Source organism: Durio zibethinus, chromosome 3 (assembly GCF_047325235.1).
Source record: "Durio zibethinus cultivar Kanyao isolate XHJ-2024 chromosome 3, ASM4732523v1, whole genome shotgun sequence".
In the NCBI taxonomy this organism is placed as follows: Eukaryota; Viridiplantae; Streptophyta; class Magnoliopsida; order Malvales; family Malvaceae; genus Durio; species Durio zibethinus.
Genome location: NC_143164.1, coordinates 7,054,742 through 7,077,596, shown reverse-complemented (window position 1 = coordinate 7,077,596; position 22,855 = coordinate 7,054,742). Strand labels below are relative to the sequence as shown.

The 22,855-nt window shown below is 30.8% G+C and overlaps 3 protein-coding genes and 2 pseudogenes across 3 annotated transcripts; all 5 read right to left on the bottom strand.

The window, feature by feature from the left end:
- Window positions 1-5,537: 5,537 nt before the first annotated feature.
- On the bottom strand, window positions 5,538-8,245 carry LOC111298133 (uncharacterized). The gene is made up of 3 exons (XM_022892825.2): window positions 7,020-8,245; window positions 5,994-6,222; window positions 5,538-5,883 (listed from the first exon to the last, which is right to left on the bottom strand). The coding sequence occupies exons 1-3, from the start codon at window positions 7,937-7,939 to the stop codon at window positions 5,719-5,721; spliced, it is 1,314 nt and encodes a 437-aa protein (XP_022748560.1). The 5' UTR covers window positions 7,940-8,245; the 3' UTR covers window positions 5,538-5,718.
- A 7,247-nt stretch (window positions 8,246-15,492) lies between these two features.
- On the bottom strand, window positions 15,493-17,205 carry LOC149519584 (inorganic phosphate transporter 1-4 pseudogene; annotated as a pseudogene).
- LOC149519583 (putative inorganic phosphate transporter 1-8) lies at window positions 17,201-17,830 on the bottom strand. The gene is made up of 2 exons (XM_089757776.1): window positions 17,459-17,830; window positions 17,201-17,338 (listed from the first exon to the last, which is right to left on the bottom strand). Exons 1-2 carry the CDS (start codon window positions 17,828-17,830, stop codon window positions 17,201-17,203), a joined length of 510 nt encoding a protein of 169 aa, XP_089613902.1.
- Window positions 17,772-18,512, bottom strand: LOC111301683 (putative inorganic phosphate transporter 1-7; annotated as a pseudogene).
- Window positions 18,513-20,150: 1,638 nt separating this feature from the next.
- On the bottom strand, window positions 20,151-22,810 carry LOC111298124 (uncharacterized). Its single transcript, XM_022892813.2, has 2 exons — window positions 22,379-22,810; window positions 20,151-21,588 (listed from the first exon to the last, which is right to left on the bottom strand). Exons 1-2 carry the CDS (start codon window positions 22,610-22,612, stop codon window positions 20,437-20,439), a joined length of 1,386 nt encoding a protein of 461 aa, XP_022748548.1. The 5' UTR covers window positions 22,613-22,810; the 3' UTR covers window positions 20,151-20,436.
- Between the last annotated feature and the right edge of the window lie 45 nt (window positions 22,811-22,855).

Below are 22,855 nucleotides of genomic sequence, written 5' to 3'. Positions count from 1 at the left end.
AATTAGGTTTAATCACTACATTTTTTTATTTTTAATTTTTTTTAGGTTGTTATTTCAACCATGTTTACTTTACTCTCGCTTTAATTTCTTAAATTATTATTTGTTTAATGTTCCATTTGCATAGTGGGTGAAAAATATTTTTACCACGTCGTCACCTTGCTGTTATTTTATCATTAAACTCTCTAATAATAAAACTCTATGATAATAATTCTTTTCTTCCAACCATTTAAATACAAGCATAAATATTGTTTGAGTCATCATCAGTCATCACAGACGCAATAAAAAAAATTGAAAGTCTAGGGTTTGATATTTAAAACAATCATACGGTTGTTCTAAATAATCCGAAATGACTTTTTTGGCTCGTGGCCCTCAAGAAATCAAGAAGCCAAAGAAAATTTATTGAAAGAGAAATTAAAGAATAAAAATATCCGATGGTACAAACGAAGGCCACACCTACACAATTAATGCAAATCTTATGAAGGTGAAAATAGTAGGTTGGTCCAAAATGACTTTAACGCCAACTTCAAATTTTCTGTAGCATCTTAAAAAAAGCTTTAATTAATTAAATACTAACATATAAAATTATTCATGAATATAGGATTGGATCAAACGGCTCAATCAACTTTCTTAAGAGGTGTTGCCAAGGGCTCATTGGGTTCAAAAAGTCATCAATTTTAATAATTTAATATTTATATTAAAATTAAAATTAAATTAAGAAATATTTTTAATAAAAATTTAATATTTTAAATTGAACTCGAGCTCAAAAGTTTTTATCCAAAACTTAATTTGAGTCGAGTTTGCCCAATCAATTAAATAAATAGGTTGATCTGTAAATAAATCTATTAATATAATTTAATAATAGATTTTTTAAGTTTATGTATAGAAATGAGAAAAGATCATATCAAACAATAATTGATAACAAAAAATCATTCTCGCTCAGAATTTAACTTATAATTGTTTTTTAATAAATCAATTTTATTTATTTCGAATACTCACCATCAATAATATTCTAGGTTCCTTCTAACTCGAAATAGTTATATAATGCTTGTGAGAGTTTTACCTATATGCAACAAAGTCAAATATTAGTCACAAAGTTAGTCTGATTGATAAGCTAAGGACAGATTTTTTTTTTTAATTAAAGTTTGGTAATCAACAAATGATTAATTTAATTGATTAAAATTTATCTTTTTAAATAAAAAAAATTAAAGTTCAAATGTTGTCGGTAGCTGTTTATTAAAGTTATATCGAATGCACAATTTATAATCATTTATCTTAAGCTGTCAATTACAATATATTTTATCATGATTTGAAAGATTGAATAATTTATCTAATTTCGAATTTTTTTACTAAAAAAAGTAAAGTTCAGTAGGGAGCATTTTGAAAGTTAAATTTTAAATGCATCAAATTATGTAAAAAAAAGGTATTTTTTAAAATCCTTTGAAAAAAATTAAATTCAAATAAAATTTGAAGATATCTTAAGTAAAAAAAAAAAAATTACTATTATTTTATATTATGTAAATTTTTGCATTAGCACTGCTATGAAAATGAAAGGGAAGATACTTTCTGATGTAAAGTTGTAAACCATAAGCAATTTCTTACACTTGAATAAGATATAAGCTGGAGGAAAATAGCTGCAGGGAGAGTCATTTCTGACCGATCACCTCATCAACAAACTTCACGTTATTTAGTGCCAATTTTTGTCTTTAAAAAAGTCAATAAAAAAGACTGGATTTGGTGACTAAACCAATTCACAGGTTCTGTAATTACTGGCTTAGCCCAAAGAAAGAGAGGCAGAAGATAGCTTTGTCAACATCACTGCTTAAAGAATTTCACTATCAAAATTGGACTTTCTAAGGATTCAAAGAACTCTTTTCTTTTTTCAATTGTATCATTTAAATGCCCAACCACATTGCCAGAAAAAAAAAAAAAAAAAAGGGTTGGACATGAAACAAAGTCAAATTAAGGTGCCTCTATGGAACCGCCTGCATATTTCAAAAACTTGGTCAGATTATATATATATTATATGAATTTATATTTGGTACATCATTTATATCAGTGTATAATATATGAATTTTATATACTATTAGTGAATTGAATGATATTATTTTATTAATAAAATGAATTAGATGATATTATCTTATTAATTAATAAATTTTTTAAAAAATATTAAATTTTATATATGTATTTTAAAAATTAATATTTATTCATTAATAAAATGACATTATCTGATTTACTAACAGTGTATAAATATAAACTCTATAGGATTTTTATTTTTTTTTTGCTTTAAAGCAACTTTAGAAAATGGCACTTACACGAAGGTTTGGCGTGGCTAATGCGTGGCTAATTATTCAGGGCTAAAAATCCTCCTTAAAACAAAGGGAACATAAGCTGTTGGATCAAAGATGATTGTATAACTATAACAGGTAATGTCAAGTTAGAGGCCTTGTAAAAGATTACTGCATGTATCAGTTGAAAGAAAAAAAAAAAATCATAGGCCCCATCTTTTGCAAAGGCTTTTAGCTAGAATTTGCTTGAAATATAACCAATTGTTTTCTTCTCTACTCTCTATATTTGCTCTTCTTTTGAACTTTTAGAGAAGAATATCTACAAAAGCACTTCAATGAAGCAGTAACTCTTTCAAGTGCTTAGCTTCCATATTAGGTTTTAGCTTGATCAAGACATCATTTCTGTTTTTTCTTACTTTTTTCATAGTTTCATTCGGACTTTTGCCAACTTTGCTTGCATTAAATCACTGAAATCAAAAGAAATCAGTACTTTCCCTGTACTGGATTCAATTAATTGCTACCAAAAGGCATTTCTGACTAGAGTTATTGCCATATTCAGGATTTTTTTTTCAGAGTATTCAATTATAATATATATAAAAATTGTTAACATATTTAACAATTTTGTTGATTAAAAAGATATTACAGGAAAATTTATAAATATCCAAAAAGATTTTTTAATTTTTTTTTTAGTTTCCAATATTTTAGGATATCCATGGATGCCAAGGTGAATTCGCCTCTTGCTAGAGAGGTTAGTACCCAATTTTTTTCTAGAAAAAGGCAAGTTTTTCCAGGAAAATAAAACCTACTACTATATCACTGTTCTCATAAAGAGTAAACTTGACGTTATAATTCATGGGGTAGTTCTAGATTCTGTATTCTGGTACCTAGCTTAGCTAATTCAGGAACACATATTACCAGCTGGCTTGTAAAGGTTCAATTCTTATTAATCATGATTGATTAAATTGCAAGCAAAAGAAGATAGAGAAGCAGAATTTGGTTATTCTACCATTGACTTTTTTTTTCTGTGTTTTGAAGTTTTATAAATAGAAATGCCAAATGGCCCATACAATTTCATGTTAGAGACACAAAAGTAAAGTAGGTTTGGTGTTCTTTTGTATTTTCCTATATGGTTATCATGTTGTGTCACAATGCTACTTGCAGGAAGCTTTGCTGCTATAATTAGATATTTGTTTTGGGGGTTCCCCGTTCATTTTGTAGCCTCTAAAATACAGACACATGTCAAGCTAAATAATATTCCAGTCCTACTTTTGAGTGAAAAATCTGAAAGCATCTTTGGATTTTGGTGTACTGGCAAGTTGGACATGGCAAATTATCTTCCATTGTCACACAATTTGGTCACTGTTTTTCTTTTTGATTGTAAATCTAGACAAGGAGTTGGACTTTTTTCATTGAGCTTCAACTTTCATTTTTTTTGTTAAAAGTTCAAGCTAAGGGTAGACTTCTTCATTTCAGGATCAGGGAATTTATATTGGATTTAAGTTTAAAAAAAAATTGCTTGCTGCGGGGAGCTTCAACTTTCATTTTGTTTGGCCAACATCAATTCTTATTTGAAGGGTCTTTTCCATTACCTCAAAAGCCAAGGGCCTTACATTAGTAAGAGCAGAAACAGAACAGGGACAGCATTCTGTCAAACATGCTAAAAAAAAGAAAAAGTACAATTAAAAATTTTTTCCCATGAAGAAATATCAATTTTCTCAATAGTAGGAATATCTTTAAAGTACTTTGCAAAGTGATCGTATAAGGGGAAGAATGCCCTACATTGCAGGCTGCAGCTTAGCTTGTAACAAAAACATTAACTGCGGATCAGCTCCAAGAAATTTGACCAGATCAAAGTTTGATATGGGAGAATAAAACAATGGTCAGAAATTGTACCCTCCAAAGACAACAAAATGAAGAAAACCTGCTATTATTAGAAGAAAAAATCAATCAACAATTATTTCTGAAATGGAATTTTATTATGGTAAGGACATGCTACACGACATATATACACAAACAAGAATATCTTATTGTAATCCTATCTCCTTCTCTCTCTTTCTCTTGACCGCAAAATGAAATATTATTACCCGTTAGAGAAGCTCAGACTCAGTAGCATGCTGGAGAGAAAGGCTTTGATCAGTCTAGTGGCTGAGATAATCTTGAAAAGGTCAAAACAAAGCAGAAACCATCTCACCACATAACCCCAAAAAAACTTTTATACTTTTTGGGGTGTAACCCTTTTTTACTTTGTGAAAATGCATGTGGAGTAGTTGGAAGTTTCAGCTAGAGAAAGGAGGGTTGAATTTATCTAGGTAACAACCAAAGTTTGAGAGAAGCAAGAAAAAGAATCTGCAATGGATTTGAAAATTCGAATAAAAAAAAGAACGAGTTATTTCTTTTGTACGCTTTCAAATTTTAATAGAACAGAGATTGTGGTTTGTGGATCCAGCCAGCATGCATGAAAAGTTGCAGTTTTTATTTTATTTTCACTAAAACAAGAACCCCACCACACCACTTCCATGTGCTGGTATGAATGAGATAGAATAATGTCTATCCCAACATTATACTAGTTGGAGGGTGAAGTCACATGGATTCTTATCATTAGTTTAATGAAATATATCAGCATCGAGGGTAGAGTGTCATATTGTTTGATCAATACAGTTTTAGTCATTAGTATAAGGACTCAAGATTTGTCATTTTGGGAACAGAACAGGGAGGCCTAATTTTGTTTAAGAATTTAGAGTTTACCCCTGTTTGTGTTTGATATTATTGTTTTGGAAGCAAGTTTTGGAAATGTGTTCATAGCCTTTGCCAAAGCGTTATGGCGCCCAGATCTTCCCCATCTCCTTTGACATCCCATGACATGGCACTTATGTTCATTCTACAAACAGGGTTATAGCAAATGCCTGAATATCTGGCATTTATAAACATAAACTATAAAAGGTATGACATCAAATCCCTTTGTCGCTATCTCTGGATTGAAAAGGAATCAATTTCCAGGGATAACTTAAAGGATATCCAAGATGGATTTGGATCAACTAATGGAACGGAGAGATGATATTCAAAATTAGCAGAAAAAGACATTCAAATTGTTGATGGCTTGTTGTTATTGATCATTACAATAATACGAGAGACAGGATGGGATCAAACCAATGACCTTGTAATTGCAGGGGAAAACAGATTAATGAAGCAAGTTCAATCAGACCCACAAAAAAGCTTATATAGAAAAGGATGGATATGTCAAGGAAAAAGATATAAACCTGCTGAAAACACGTCTTCCATTGATATAAAAGAGCTATGTACAAGTTACATTTGTGATCAATGAAACCTCAAACACAATCTCTCAACCTCCAATGAGCTTTTGCTCACCAGGGTGACCTCTCCAAATAGATAAAATTAGTTAAAAAATTTTACATTTTGAAGCAAAGCTAATCTCTCAGACATCTGTATCACAAAATTTGCCATCCATCCGGTTCTGAACAGCTCTGATTGCGGCTACCCTAGCAGCAGTTGCCGCCCTATTTGCAGCAAGAACTGCGTTGTTCACTTGTTCATCCACCCGGCAAAGGCTAATAGCATTTGCTGCTGTTTTTCTAGCAGCCTGCAGACCCAAAAAATATCATAAAAAATTAATGAACATAACACCAGTATTTGGCCAATTAACAAACAAGGTAAACACATTAAAGAAGCCATCAACATCAAGTAAAATACCTGAACTGCTCTAAGGACTGCATCAGTTAGTTGGGGTAGAGGGGTTTTAAGGGTGCCGGAATCCCACTCACCACATCTCGTTTCACCACTCCGGAAAGTATACATGCCATACCCTTGCTTTCGACCTTCATGCCAAGATCCCTCATAACAGTGACCATTAGCAAAGTGATAAACGCCAAATCCATGCATTTTGTCTCCAAAATACTCACCAGCATATTTATCTCCGTTTCTACAACACCAATATCAAATTTATAAAGATCATGACTAGGTCTCTTCAATAGAATAGAAATGGTTTACCTAAAACCAGAAAAATCAAACTAAACTAACCCTAGTAAAGAAACAAATTCATTACAAAGGCAAATGCTATATTAAACATTCATAAAAGGAATCCAAAGTCAGGATCCACAACCAATCAACACGTCAGCATCAACAACATTTCTGGGCGAAGACTTAAATGCAAATCAATTCTTCTTTCTTATTGAATAAAAAAAACAATTGAATTTTGGAAAGCAACTCAAAAAGTAAAATGCAACATAATTGAGCCGGATATACTAAACTCATCATATTTCTTAAAGTAGAAAAGGCAAAATTCTATTTAACGAAAAAAAACTGCAAAATATTAGAGCAGAAGCTCAACAATCCCCATAGTAAATCTCCCTTCATCCAAAATTTGAAGATAACAAAATAAAAGCCACGGATTGCTTTTTCATAATTAGTATTTTCTGGTTATTCTGGCATCAAGAAATCCAAAATACAAACAGAGAAATAACATAAAAATTCCATAAGCTCAACAAAAACTCAATACACCTATGGAAACAGAGCAAAGGTCTGAATAAAAATCCCATAAGACAACAATACCATTTTCTTTAAAAACCAATCATGACTATTTTGTGGTAAAAGTTTAAAAGAAAACTGTAACATGAATTACAGAAATTCAATCCACAAAAGCTAAATTAAAAAGCCCACCTTTTCACTCAAACTTCATCGTCCCAAAAGTGGGAAAAACCAAAGAGTTTATTTTCATACCTGAAATGGTAGTAGCCAAGCCCATGTTTAACCCCAGATTTGAATTCCCCAACATAGCAACTCCCATCAGCACAAGTCTGAACACCAACACCATGACTTTGCCCATTACACCATTCACCAGCATAAGAATCCCCTGTATAAAACCTATAAACCCCAAATCCGTGCCTTAAGCCCTGTCTATACTGCCCTCTATATCTACTCCCTCTACTCCAACTCTCCACCCCACACCCATCATATCTCCCTTCAACCCAATCCCCTTCATATCTCCCATTCACAAAATAGTTATAAACCCCACTCCCATTACATTTTCCCTTATGAAATTCACCTTCATAGAAGTCACCATTGCTATAAAACTCCACCCCTTCTCTTACAACCAGATGAAGCCTTTCTTTTTCTTTGTTGTTGTTGTTTTTGTTACATTGGGTTTCTCCAATGAACCATTGGACAGGCTTCGAATTGGGTTTTGAAAGGTGGAGTCTTTCTTTGAAACAAACAATGCCTTGGTTGATTAAAGCTTTGTGTTTCGAAGCGAAAAAGAGGGTTATAGCAACGAAGATTAAGGCTAATAAGAGGTTTTCCGATGTGGGAATTCCCTCTCTTTTAAGATAATAGCAAAAGAAGAAGATGAAAGAGAAAAAAGTGAAGAAAGAGATTGAGACCATGGCGAAAACCGGTTTGAACCGGATCGAAATATTCCTCGGTGACATCGAACATGACATCTTTGGTGGCGGCTTCTTTTTCTTCTCGTCTTTTAGTAACGATTCTCGATGTTGGTAGTCGTCTTTTTCTTCTTGGTCTTTGATAAAAGCACCTTCGGTAATGGAAGACATACTGTGAATGGACGATCGGACGGTCGGTGATGAACGAAGCAACGACGACTGTGTTCGTGTTAGCTTCGCCTGGCTCTTTTGGCCCTCCATTTCTTTTCTTGTTTCTTTTTTCTTTTTTAACTTCTATTTCCGGTTGGGTCCCACCCCAAAAATACGGCAACCGTCTGAATTAACTAACTTTCACCACCACTGACCTTTCCTGTACCGTGAGATTCTTATCACAACCGTCGTTCTTGATGCGGCCGGCAACATCTCAGACGGCGCACGTTAAACCAGCGCCTTTTCTAAAACCGCGCACGTTAGCACTATCCAAGAAACAGAGAGGTTTTCTATTCAAAATTTTTTCGGGTTTCTTTTTTCTCCCCTTTTGTTCGGTTTGCTAGAAATAGTGAATCTGGAGATTTGGACCGGAACCCTTGATATGCATTTATGTTGTAATAGGGAAGGGTTGGCTCAACTTAAGCCGTTGGATGGAGATTCGATGGTTGAGATGATTGGTGGGTTAATAGCCGTTGGATTGGATTAGAGAGGTCCCGGTCTTGACGGAAGGATATGGTCGTCGGATCTAGATTCGGTCTTCTTTTTGCTTTACTGTGGTAGGCAGGCCGGCACGTGCCATCATCACTTTTTATAAAAATTTTACATTTCAAATTGAGAAAAGCTTACCTGTATCACATCCTCCAAAAATTATACAACTCCATAGTCTCATCACCGTTAACTGATTAATAATGGATGATTCACGTTTTCAACGGTTGAGATTTGATGGCGTGTCACTTGGAGGGTAGGGATGATAGGATATGGGAATTTTATTCGGAGTAATTATTCAATTGGCAAAAAGAAAGATTGATCAAAAGGTTTTTTTAATCCCGCGAATAACTTTTCAATTTTAGTGAAAAGTTAACAGCACACTTGATTTTTAAATTTTAAGTTAAATTTTATTTTGAATTTTACTTTTTAAAAAATTTTTAATTGAATTTTTAATTATTTAAAATTATCATATTTTAATTTTTTTTCATGTATTTTATTATCTAAATTGATAACAAATTTCAACTGACATTATATAAATAATATCAATTAACATCTCATGTAACAAATAAAATAAATAATAATAAATTAAATTTTATATTTCATAATTATGGGATCAACTACCCGCTAGGTAGAGTGAACAAAATAAAATTTCACACAAATTTTAGATACTAATGATGTTATTGTCTTGAATTTTTTTATATTTTAAATATATTTTATAAATATTAAGTTTTAAATAATATTTTTATATATTTTTATTGTAATATAATTTATTAGTTAAATATTTTTTGTTTTAATAAAAATAGAATTTTAAAAATATAAAATTAAGTTAAAATTTTTAAATTCTTTTGAAAAAATTTCATATCATTTTAAAAAATTAAGTAAAAATTTCTATATCGATTAAAACATTTTAATAAAAAAATTCATATCATTTTAAAATGTTAAATAAAAATTTCATTATCATTTTAAAGAATTGATTTATTAATCTATTAATAAATTTTCTATTTAAAAATTATATTTTGAATATATTATTTATTAAAAATTCATATTTATAAAAAAAAATAGATAACTTGAATGACCATTACTGTTGCCGATCCAGTAAGAAAAAGAAATCGGGTTACTAAAATAATTTTTTTTCTCTAAATATAAATTGTTTAGTAGAAATGAGATTCAAAATAGATATTTTGATAGAAATTAGATTTTTGAATGGATTAATAAATTTATTTTTTAAAATGATATGAAAATTTTTGTTTAATTTTTTAAAACCATATAGATTTTTATTTAATATTTTATACCTAATATAGAAAATTTTACTTAAGTTTTTAAAATATATAAAAAAAATTTTAAAATTTTTAACTTAATTTATTTTTTAAAAAATCTATTTCTATTAAAAATATAATTTTACTGAAAAATCATATCATAATAAAAAATAAAATTTATTTTAAATTTTAGTATTTTATAAAATATATTTGAAATATAAAAATATTTGAAACTTAAAAATAAAAATTTTGTTCTTCAACTATTTTATTTTTCTTTTATCTTTCCTTTTTTCTTCTTTATAAAAAATATTTTATAAAGAGAAGAGATCAACTTATAACAAAAAATTTTACATATTTTTTCACTCTTAATTTTAATAGATCCAAAAGACGAGATTAAATTTTTATTTTTCACTTATCCCTCTTGTCCATTAGTTCTATTAAAACCAATGATTAAAAAATATAAAATTATTTTAGTTTTACATTTGTGTAAGTTGATCCCTCACTTTTTATAAAATATATTTGAAAAAGAAAAAATAAAAGGATATTTATTATTTTTAATAAAAAATAAATTTGTTAGTACAAAATAATTTGATATTAAGATTTTGTGTAAAATTACATTTTTAATAGAAAATAATTTTTCATTTTTAAAATGATATGGAATTTTTCTACAAAGGATTTAAAAATTTTTCATTTAATTTTAATTTTTTAATATCTACTTTTTAAAAATATTTAATTAATAAGTTATATTACAATAAATTTATAAAAATATTATTTTAAATTTAATATTTTATAAAATATATCTAAATTATAAAAAATTTCAAGATAATAACATCATTGGTCGTTAAACTTTGAACAAAACTTTATTTTAGTCTTTTTTTTATTACGTGAGATGTCAGTTGATATTATCCATATGGTGTTAGTTGATATTTATCGTTAATTTAGACAATTTTGTAAACTAAATAACTAAAATATAATAATTTTAGACAATTAAAAATCTAATTAGAACTTTTCAAATATTAAAAACCAAAATAAATTTTGGCTTAAAGCTCTATGGACCACACATGTTATTTTACTTTTTTTTGTGAAATATTTAATTTAGTATTTAAATTTTACAAATTTTAATGTGAAATTTAAATTATAAATTTATTAATTAACATGATACTTATCATTAATATCATTTGCTTTAAATGACAACACATGACTTCATTTGTTTCGCAAAAAATGACTTTCAAAAAATGATTTTTGAAAAATATTTATTTTTTTTGAATTGAAAGAAATTTTATGTTATTTGGATGAGTTAATGAAAAATATTTTATATTGTTCAATTGTGTTAAAAATCAGTTTTTTTAAATAATATTATTAATATGTTATATTAATAGTATATTATTTATTAATAATATATTATTTATTCATATATTATTATAATGTTTATTAATTAAATTACTAATATTTATTATTATATTATTTATTAATATATTGTGATATAATATTATTTATAAGTAAAATTATACTCAAAAATATCACTAAATTGTTATACTCATAGATATTTTTTTTTGGAAAAATATTTTTCCTTTTTGAAATCCATAATATAATTTTCAAAAAAATAATTTTATTTTTCATTGATCAGTAAATCATTTTTTATTAACCATCCAATTTTCAGTCAAACAAACATATGAAAATACGAAAATCATTTTTCATAAATCATTTTTCGTAAAACAAACAGAATCGTGATTCATGGATAATCTTTAAGTATAACATTAGTTAATAAATTTATAATTTATATATCAAATTAATTATTTTTAAAATTTAAATATCACATTAAATATTTTACTATAATTTATAAATAATTCGTGACATTAATTTTTTTTTTTAGGGCAAATTTTTGGTTTGATATTGAATTTTGTTTTTGTAGAATGTTGAATTTGTCTCAGGAGATAGTAGTAGATGGAGATTTAAATTAATTATAATATATTTTTTTTAAATTGAATTATGCTCTTTGAAAAAATATGTATTAATTATTCAATTAAATACTCAAATAATTGAATGCTAAATTACTTAGACTTAATGCATAAAAAAGGAAATATCAGCATATAGCCATTAGACAGTCAATTTACTAAATCACTTTAATTCCATTATATTAATTAATCACTTTAAATTTTTTGAAATTTAAAATGACATTAGTTTGATTTTTAAATTTTCAAGACCAAGTCGATCTAACGTTCTTCCCTATATATATAAGTAATATATTATAAAAAAAATAAAGAAATTATATAAGTAATGTGTGCAACCGTTTTTGTCAATATCTGTACTTTTCATAGGCCGGAAACGGCTGCAAGTTCTTTTTTTTTATTTTTTATCATCAAATATGTACTTTTGCCTTTTGACTCATCCCAAAATTCATAGTAAATCTTTTAAATAAAATATTTTGGACTCTGAGTTTGAATTGCAACTGATCCATAAATTTCATATTGGGTTCACTGTCAAAATTGTAAGGAAATAATCGCCACTAAAGCGTACAACTCGAAAAGGTTTGAAATATATTGAATTATTTTATTTTTTTGCTTTATTTGGATAATATAGATTTTGTATTTGATGTATTATAGATTTTATATATTATTAATAAATTAAATAATATTATTTTATTAATAAATAAAAAAAATATTATTTAATTTATTGATAGTATATAAAATTTATATATTAAAAAATATTTGGTTCAAATAATTTTGACATTTTCTCTCGAAAATGTGATTTCTAAGATTCGGTCCACGTGTATTTAATTTATGATGATAATTTTATATTCTCAACAGTATTTAAATGATTCAAAATCAGAAATTTACCTTCAAAAAGAAAAATTATTTTTGTCCAACATTTGACCTCAATAATAAAATTTTTTGTTCTATTTTACCTTTGAAAATCAATATATTTTAGAAACTTTTAATTATGTTTTTTATTTAGAAACGTAATCTTTGAAGAAAACAAAAACCATCTTTAAAATAAAAAAACATAGTTTTTATTAAATAACAAAATACTTTTTTAAATAACAAAGACCATGTTTCTTATGTCAAAAAAGTAATCTTTAAAAATACAAGACCATTCTGACATAAGAAACTTAATTTTTAATAAACTACAAAAAACACTTTTTTAAATAATAAAGATAATGTTTTTTATGTTATAAACATAATATTTAAGAATACAAAGATCACACTTTTAACATAAAAAAAATGTAGTTTTTAATAAATAACAAAAAACTTCTTTAAATAACAAAAATCACATTTCTTTTGTCATAAACATAATTTTTAAGAATACAAAAACTATATTTCTAATATATGACACGTCATTTTTATTAAATAACAATAAAATACTTTTTTAAATAACTAAGATCACCTTTTTTATGTTAGAAATGTAGTATTTAAGAATACAAAAATTGCATTTTTTATATAAAAAATATCATTTTTGTTAAATAACAAAAACTATTTTTTTAAATAATAAAGATCATTTTTTTCTTTTCAAACAATATCACAGAACTTTAGTTAAAGCTTTCTTTTTTTATTTTACCCAACAATAACTTCAACCTCATGATTTTATTTTCTCTCTATTGGTAAACGGTTAATCCACTCTTTATTTTGTATGATCTGTTTTATATTATTTGTTTGATTCAAATGTTTTTTTATTTTATTTTTTTAAATCGCGTTTAGATTTTAAATGAAAAATTGTTGATCTATTATATATATTTTTGATATTACTTTTTGTCTTTGATCCACAAAATGTTTTATTGTTGATTTTTGTTTTTTGTTGGATATATTTTAGATTCGATCTATTAAATGTATATATTTACCTTTCGACATGTATTTTCAACAACTTGCCAATTACTATGTTAGGAGCAATATTGATTGCCTTTTTAGTTTTTTATGTTTTTCCTAACATATGAGATTGAAAGGAAAGTGGTGGCCAAACTTTTTTAAATAGAGGAGTTGTTAACCTAAGCTTACTCTAAATAGGTTTTGGATCTTTTACTATTCTCATTAGAATTTTAATTTATTTAATTTAATTATATATTCAAGTTTCTAATTTCTTTTAATTAAGTACAATTAATGTTAAAATCAATAACAAGTATGAAAGAAAAAAAAAAGCCATAAAAAAGACATAATTAAAGGAGATGCATTAGTTATCTCAAATGATGGCGACGGGAAAGATGGCAGTAAAGACGACGGCAATGATGGCGGCAACGACTGCTATGAACGTGGCAAGAATCTTCAGCCTATGTATGATTTTGGGGTTTAAGGTTTTATTTTTTGTTGCTTTTAAAATCAATTTTAGGTTTCCAATGATTCTATGAAATTTATAAATAAAGCATAGATTGTATTTCTAGGATTATAAACGTAATCTTTGAAAAAAATTTTTTTTCATTTCAAAGGCGTTGTTTCTTTAAAAAAAAACATCATCTTTTGATCAAAGATTACGTTTGTATGTTTCTAAACATAATTTTTGATTAAACATTATATTTGTATATTTTCAAATCAAAGATTATATTTTTAGGATTATAAACGTAATTTTTGTGATTTTTTTCTCGGTTTAAAGATGACGTTTTTTCAAAGAGAAAAATATTGTCTTTATATCAAAGATTATCTTTGTTAATTTATAATCGTAATTTTTGATTAAACATTACATTTATATATTTTCAAGTCAAAGATTACGTCTATAATATAAGAAATGTTGTCTTTAACAAAACAATATTATTTAGTTAAATGAAATTATTTCATTTATATGTATACATTGAGTTTAGGGTCATTTAAATGTAGTATTTGATATAAAGAATGCATTTTATATAAGAATAACATAGTCTTTGATATATTTTATTTTTTATTTTTTTAATAACAAAAATATAGTCTTTGATTATATTTGACTTTATATTATTTTGGTCAAAAACATTATCTTATTATGTAATGAATGACATTATACTAAAAATACTTTATTAAGTAATTTGAGTTTCTTTCGAATCAAACATAAGAATCTAAATATTCCTATGTCAAGAAGAATCATTCATTGCTAGGAATTCACACTTCCGAAAATCATTTTTTCTCTTGAAATTTAATATTTCACGAACTAGATATCACATTAACAGTGTATCAAATATTAACCTTTATTCTTTTCATGAGACGAATTTTCGTAGATCGATTCCCTAATTCTTATAATATTTTTAAAATTTTTTATTTTATGAAATTTTTATATAAAAAAAAGATGGAAAATTTATTTATTAAAACATTAGTAATAATATGTCCAAGATTATCAAAGTCAATACCTATATCTAAAATTTGCTTATTCCAAAAGAAAAGAAATTTCAGAATTAGATCCTGAAGCATACTGTTTTGGTGATAAGGTATGAAAACAAGTGACCAATTGGAATAGCAAAATCAATGTTCCAATTCCATTAGAAAGATCAATGCAATCCAGAAAGGAAAATAAGAGCAAATTTTAGTGATTACTACCAAATTGCCAGTTGCTGTAATTTTCACATAGCTAACCAAGCACTTACTCTTGGCAATTTTATTTGATTTTTTATGAAAGCTTTGCCCTATTAACGCAAAAGCTTGCCTTTAACTTAGATATTATGGAAAAATATGCCGTTTGATTCGGTAAATGTGTTATTTACCATAGATTAGTAAGGTAATCCAATCAGATCACATCTTGTTTTTTCTTTTAATGTTAAAGATAATTAGAATTTGAACCTTGGTCACTAAAATTAATAATTCAGCATTCTAATAACAAATCGTGCTTGTTTCTTTTTTTTAATAAAAAATTATCACATTCACAGGAAGTTTGGAAGTCAGTGTATCACTCAACTCCTTCAACATGCTCTGTCTCAAATAACAAGTTGGACCCATTTTTAGTTTTCACATGCTTACTTCCCCCATTTTTTCAGATATCTGTAAAAACAAGACAGGCAACATAAATAATGTTTGGTTACTTGCTCTGTAATACTGTATTGATGATGATACATGCTACCAGCATGCCCATACTTCATTCTGAACACGTGCGGACAGTGACTAGACGGCTTTAAATATGTACCTGCCTTCAATTTAATTTTCTCCAACGAATAGTCAACCATATTTGTTGCAGCCCGCAGCTTTCAATGCCAAATGGAGTATCTGTGTTCTGGCTTGGTATAGCCAATACCATGTTTGTTGTTGAGTTCTATAGTGCAACTTGTCATTGCTCATTATTCATTTCTAGCAGAAAAGAATGAGTCAGCTCAGGAGCAGTAAAATCAGTTTCAGCATGCTGATTATAGTAATACTATGGTGAGCCAATATGGTTATCAAGATCAAGAGGTCCTGTCCAGTTTCAGCTCTAAATCAACAGATTGCTTCATTTGCTGGTGAGCTTTACTGAGAGGATGTTGATTACTGATTGTTTGTGACTAGAAAAACCAAACCCAAAAATATTATTGATCCGATGACTCGGTTATACAATAATCTGTCCGCCTCCCTCTTCTCAGAAATCCTCCATTACCGATGAAGGTTGAAGTATTGAACTCAATTCTAGGCTCTTGGAACAATTACAACTACCAAAAGAATTGGTGGCAGCAAAATTAGCTAAGACCTTCTAGATATTGAATCATGACATTAGTTTCATTATTATCTGCTAAGTGATGTCCCAATCTCATGCTCTTACTATTTCCTACTCTTATTAATGCCATAAACTCGATGTTTGTACTTTGTACTAGACTGTTGGATTTTATGCTGTAATTTCTCAACGCAAAACTCACAATTTTTAGCCAGAAAACCTGAAGAATATTATGAACAGTGATTTAAAAAGCACCTGAAATTCAATGCTTTGTATCCGTCAATTTGGTCACAAGCACATCCTAACGGCAATTTTAGAAACAAATTAAATAGAAGCTGTCTAAAATTGGAAATGGATATTGGAAAAGAATCTTTTAAATAAGTATAATGAAGCCACGAAAGAAAATGATTATCTTGCAACCCTTTACAGTAGCAATTGCTTAGCTTAAAAAATGAAAATAAAAGCAGAAAGATGAAAGAAACTAAATCCTAGATTGAGCTCCAGCCAAGGATTGTTCTTTATTACCTTCTTCATTCTCCCCTGAAATCTCCTCTAATGATCTTCCCTTTGGCTCTGGCACTAAGAATGTTAAGAATAATCCAAGAACATTAATCACACCTAACACTAAGAGAGAATTTCTCCTTCCAATTCCAGCCGGATAGCCTGGATCAACCTTAGATTTATCCTGATTCTGTGATGCATACAAGAAGCCAAAAGCTCCAATTGTGGCACCAGCCTTCCCTGCAGCAGCAGAAATACCATGGCAAGTGGATCGGAACCTGGCTGGAAAGATCTCCACTGGCACTACAAAAGTGGTAGTATTAGGCCCAAAATTGGCTAAAAAGAATGTCAGTCCGTACATTACAACAAAACCAATGTTGTTTTCTTTCAGAGTCCAGTGATGATAAGGAATGGCCAGTGCAAACATGAAGACAGTCATGAAGAGAAACCCAATCAATTGAATTGTGAAACGTCCAATGTAATCAATAAGGAGCACTGTGAACTAATTTCCAGGAACTGTGCCGCAAAGTGCTATCAGTGTTTGAGCTCTAGCAATCTTGAATAGCTCGTCCAGTGCACTCATGGTTTGAGCTGCTGGAAGCCAACCTACAGCACTAAAGATATCCTTTTGAAACAGATTCTAGCTATAACAAGCAATATCTAACAAAACCAAAGTAATTGCTGTCACCAACAAGTGCAATCCATGTTGGCTAAGAAATTCTTTCGAAAATAAACCGAAAAAGTTTCGTTTTTGAATAACCCTTTTCTCAGCTATGTCCTTCTCTGCCTGTATTTCTATGTTCAGAACCTTTGACATGTCTCCAAGAGCTTTCTTTTCATCTTTGGCAACTAAAGCAGTGTAACGAGGTGTCTCTGGCATCTTCGTCCGCCAATAATATGTCAAAGCAGCTGGCCAAGCACCAAACATGAGAATAATCTTCCATACATGGTCAGCATGGGGCACAGTTGAACCAAACGGATCTACTGAGTAAGCCGGAGCTTTATAAATTGCTCGGAAGATTGATGCAGTAACTATAGCCACGGCTCCCCCAGCAAGAATTCGGAATCCTTGCATTGCAAACACTGCAGCAATAAAAGCCCCACGAGTTTTCTTATTGGAGTACTCAGCCATTATAAAGCAGCTGGCCAAGCACCAAACATGAGAATAATCCTCCATACATGGTCAGCATGGGGCACAGTTGAACCAAACGGATCTACTGAGTAAGCCGGAGCTTTATAAATTGCTCGGAAGATTGATGCAGTAACTATAGCCACGGCTCCCCCAGCAAGAATCCCGAATCCTTGCATTGCAAACACTGCAGCAATAAAAGCCCCACGAGTTTTCTTATTGGAGTACTCAGCCATTATTGTAGATAGTCCCCTCCAATACCCAAACCAAGCCAAAACCTGAAAAAGCACAGAGTTCCCATCACAGCCTTTGGAGAACTACCAAAAGAAAGGCCTGAGGCAATGGAACAAATCATGATGAGCCAAAGGTTAATGCCATAAACTCGTTTCCTTCCTAACTTATCACCTAGCCACCGGAAGAACAGTTGTCCAGCCAGGGTTCCGCAAAGGGCAACCCCATTAACAGCAGCGGCTACGTTAGGCGGTAATGTTCCAGGCTTTGGTGAGCCGTCAACGTGGTAATAAATACGGCCAATGAGCTTGGTGACCTGAGATATGCAGAAAAGATCGTGAGCATCGCTGAAAAATCCCATACCGGAAATTATCACCGCTGTGAAGTGGTATAGTTGGGTTTTTGCCAAGTCTAGCATGTTTAGAACCTCAAGCGGCTGATCATCTTTAGCCATTGTAGAATTTCTTAGGATTTTTTTCTTTTTCTTTTTCTGTTGAAGTCTATAATGGATGCAAAGAGAGGTGGGGAGGGGGGGGGGTTATATAGGTTTTGTTGTGATGTGATACATCGTATAGGAATCAGGAATTCCTAGGCCTAGATAAATTAAGGATTCCTAGATGCAGATTAAAAAGTGATGCTTTATTTGAAAAAAAATATATAATTAAAATCAGAAAGTAATAAATAAAAGTTTTACCATAACACATTCCATTTAATTATCTTATAAAATTATGCATTTTGTTACTAGTATTTATGAATGTTAAAAATATTTAAATTTTTTTAAATGCGTTAGTTTGAACTTTCAATTTTATTTTTATATCCATTTTTTTTAATTTCTTGCTTTCAAAAATAGAGACAATATTTTAAAAAAAATCAAGCTCTACAAATATTAGTTTAGAACTAACGTGACTCTACAAATATGTCCAGGTCAACTCGCCAGGCTGGTGAGCCTGCCGGATTGAGTTGGATCTTAATCAAGGCTTAACTCAGGAATTTTTTATTAATAAATTTTTTGTTTAATTTTAATTTTAAAATATATTTTAAAATAAATGAATGGATAAACCAAATTTGAGACTTGAGTTGTCAAAATGTCAACTGAATTAGGCCCGATCCATTAACATCTGTACTCCTTTAAGAAAGATAAGGCTGTGGAGCAATACAATGCAATTTGACAGTTTATTAAGGGAACTAGAGCTGAGGATGCACCAATTGTCCCCATTTCTGCACAGCTCAACTGCAATATAGATGTGGTTTGTGAGTATATTGTGAATAAAATCCTAAGGGATTTGGTCTCAGAGCCGAAGATGAGTATAGTGCACTGTTTTGATGTCAACAAGTTAGGAGCAGGTATTTATGAACTAAAAGCCGGTTGTTGCAGAAGGAAGCATGCTTAAGGGTGTTCTGAAGGTGAATCAAATAATTGAGATCCGCCCTGGGATCTTAAGTTAAGATGATAATGGCGACTTAAGATGCAGGTCGATAATTTCGAGGGTGGTTTCATCGTATGCTGAGCTAAACAAGCTGGAGTTTGCTGTGCCAGGAGGTGTCAATGGGGTAGGCACTACCACGGATCCAACCCTGGCTCGAGGTGATAATTTGGGGGGTCATGAGTGCTTGGATCGATGCCTGATGTATGCGGAGGAGACTAGTTGTGAAGTTCTCCCTCTTGTGTAGGCTTGTGAGCATTCAGGAGCAACAAAAGGGTGTCCAGGTTGGTGAAAGGAGAGATGTTAAGATTGTACATTGGATCCATGTCAACTGGGCACAGAGTCGTTGCCATAGGCAACAGTTTGGCCACATTGCAGTTGAGCTGTCCAGTTTGCACAAGCACAGTGGATAAGGCTGCACTCAGCAGACGAATCAACAAGCAATGGCGGCTTATTGGATGGGGTTGCATCGAAAGTGGAACCCCCTGATCTACAAACCAATGATTAGGAAGGAGAATTTTACCTTTTTGCTGGGTTTGATTTTCTTGAGCTTCAATAGATTTCTTTTATATATTTATTTTTATTATGCTTAGCCAAATAAGTGTTTAGTTCTTGACATATGTTTGGACATTAAGGAAAAATACTTGAATAAAGATGAGATACAACTGTTATTGAAGGTATCAGCAGCATTTCGATTCATTATAACTTTAAAAGTAGTTAAGCACAACCTAGTGCTTACTCATTCATCGTTTGTCATGCATTTCTCATAGTTCACTCAGTTAACACCTCAGGGGATTCTATTATTCAAATAAAAGTGACAGGTTTGCTTTGAATATTCAACCTATATCTAGATTGCTTTGAAGGATAACAACTTCCCTCAATGTGTAACTAATCCAAATCCGGTGACATACCTTGGCCAAAAAATAAACCAAAACCGAGTTCCATTCCTTTTAATCACTTTTTCTTCAGCTTCTCCTTCATTCTTTCAACTGCAGATCTCAAAGTTTCTTCATCCTTGCAGAAGGTAAATCTCACCAATTTCTTTCCATCTTCTGGGTTCAAGTAAAATACACTAGTAGGAATTGCCACAACTCCAACTTCCTTGATCAGATACTCACAAAAAGCAATGTCATTCTCAAGACCAAAAGGGGTGTGATCTACCACAACAAAGTATGTTCCACTTGATGGGAATACCTTAAAACCAACATCCTTCAACCCCTCTATTAAAATTGCCTTCTTTGCCAAATAATCTCTCTTTAGCTCAACATAGTAGGAATCTGGGGCTCTGAGAGCCACTGTAGCAGCCCACTGCATTGGAGTGGAAGTAGCAAAAGTAAGGAATGAGTGCGCTTGCCGCACTCCCCAAGTCAAGTTTGGTGGAGCAATTGCCCACCCAATTTTCCACCCTGTTAGGGAGAATGTCTTCCCCAAGGAATTCATAGTTACTGTTCGCTCATACATTCCAGGAAGGGATGCCATTGAAATGTGATCCATTTCAAAAGCCAATTTATCATAAACTTCATCAGTAAAAACCAATACATCATTTTCAATGCACAGCGATGCAATGCTATTAAGTTCCTCGCGCGTAAACATCTTCCCAGTGGGATTATGTGGAGTGTTTATAAGAATGGCACGAGTATTCTTTGAGATAATGGACTTAAGCTCGTCAATGGGAACAACAAATTCAGGAGGCCGCAATGTGATGCATTTTATCTTGGCACCAGCCATAGATAGTGTCGCTTCATAAGAATCATAAAATGGAGCAAAGAGGACCACCTCATCACCTGGATTAATTAAGCCTAACATTGTTGCAGCAATGGCTTCAGTGCACCCAGAGGTAACTGTAACTTCCTTCTCAGGATCAATCACAAGTCCAGTATCCTTCTTGAAACGAGCAGCTATGGCATTGTTAAAGTCTGGAACTCCATATCCTCGGGCATATTGGTTTTTCCCATCTTTAATGGCTTGAATTGCTGCTTCTTTTACAAAATCTGGACCATCAAAATTGGGGAAGCCTTGGCCAAGGTTTATTGCTCCATGCTTGATAGCAAGTGTACTCATCTCAGTAAAAATTGTAGTTTTGAACTTCTCCAATCGCTTTGCAACCTGACAGTATATAAAAAGCCAGATATGACTTGGTTTTTCAACATGGCAAGGAAATGATGCTCAAGTCTTAAACTAAATCTGGTATTCAAGGAGAGGACCATTACTTTATGCTACAAACTGTTTAACCAAAGAATATAATGTTGCTTGAGCAGATCAATATTTAGAGAAACATAAGTAGCCATGTGCATAACATCACACAAACGCTCAATAAATTCTTGAATCTCCAAATCAAAATGATGATAGACTCAAGCCAGGATAAGACAGCTGCATATTGATCAAATTAAGAACAGGTGTCAAAATAAAAAAGGCATGGCAACAACAATCTCATTTTCTACTAGTTTCAGAAATTTATCATGACACCGATTTTTTACTACCATTTCCATGTGAGATCGGAAGAACAACATGATGGTGCTTCAATTTTTTACACTATTACTCATTATTTCCTGGAAGTCATAGAAAATCTCATAATCTCCTCAGTTCTAGAAATTTAGAAGGTTAAAAACAAGAGATTTCGATATTCTCTACATACAAAACAATATATAAATTCAAATAAGAAAATGCCCAATAAATAGAAAAAGCTCGTAAAGGAACAAACTTGGGTCGAAATTAAGATCAGAGTGAAATGAATTATAAAAGAACTGAAAAAAGCTAACCCCTTTATAAAGCCAAACCAAACCCATCAGAAAACACAATGCAACCTTGTGATAAAAAGGGCATTACCCAAATGACCGAATCACGAAAGAAAAAAAAATGCAATCACCAAAAAAAAAAAATGGTCTTTATTGCTTACCTGCAAGGGCTGCTGGGTGATTTGGTGAGTCCCGTCCTGGGTAGAAACATGGTCTTTCTGGGTGGAAACGGTGGCCATGAAAGATGAGTACTTTTTGATTCTCCTATTAGTCCAGAAGAAAGAAGAATCAATACCCTTTCGAAAATGCTTTGAGGAAGTAAAGAGTGTTGCTGGGGATTTGAAGCAAAGAGGTCTAAGCATTTCGAACTGTGTCCAGGTACATTGAACCTGCATCAGGAATAATTGACCCTTTTTCCTTTAGGAAGTTCGGAGTCAGATGAAAGAGCTTGAATGAATTTTGCGAAAGAATTGAATATGCGAAGAGAAAAGTAAGAAAATCTAGGGTTGGTGTGGTTCATGCCACTTTGAATAAGTTTTGACCGTCAGATCAAAGATCAAATTTGGTGTGTTTGACGGTGGAACACTAATCGTGTGATTCCCTGCGCGTTCCTCGTGGCTTTATTCCCCTAAAACGAA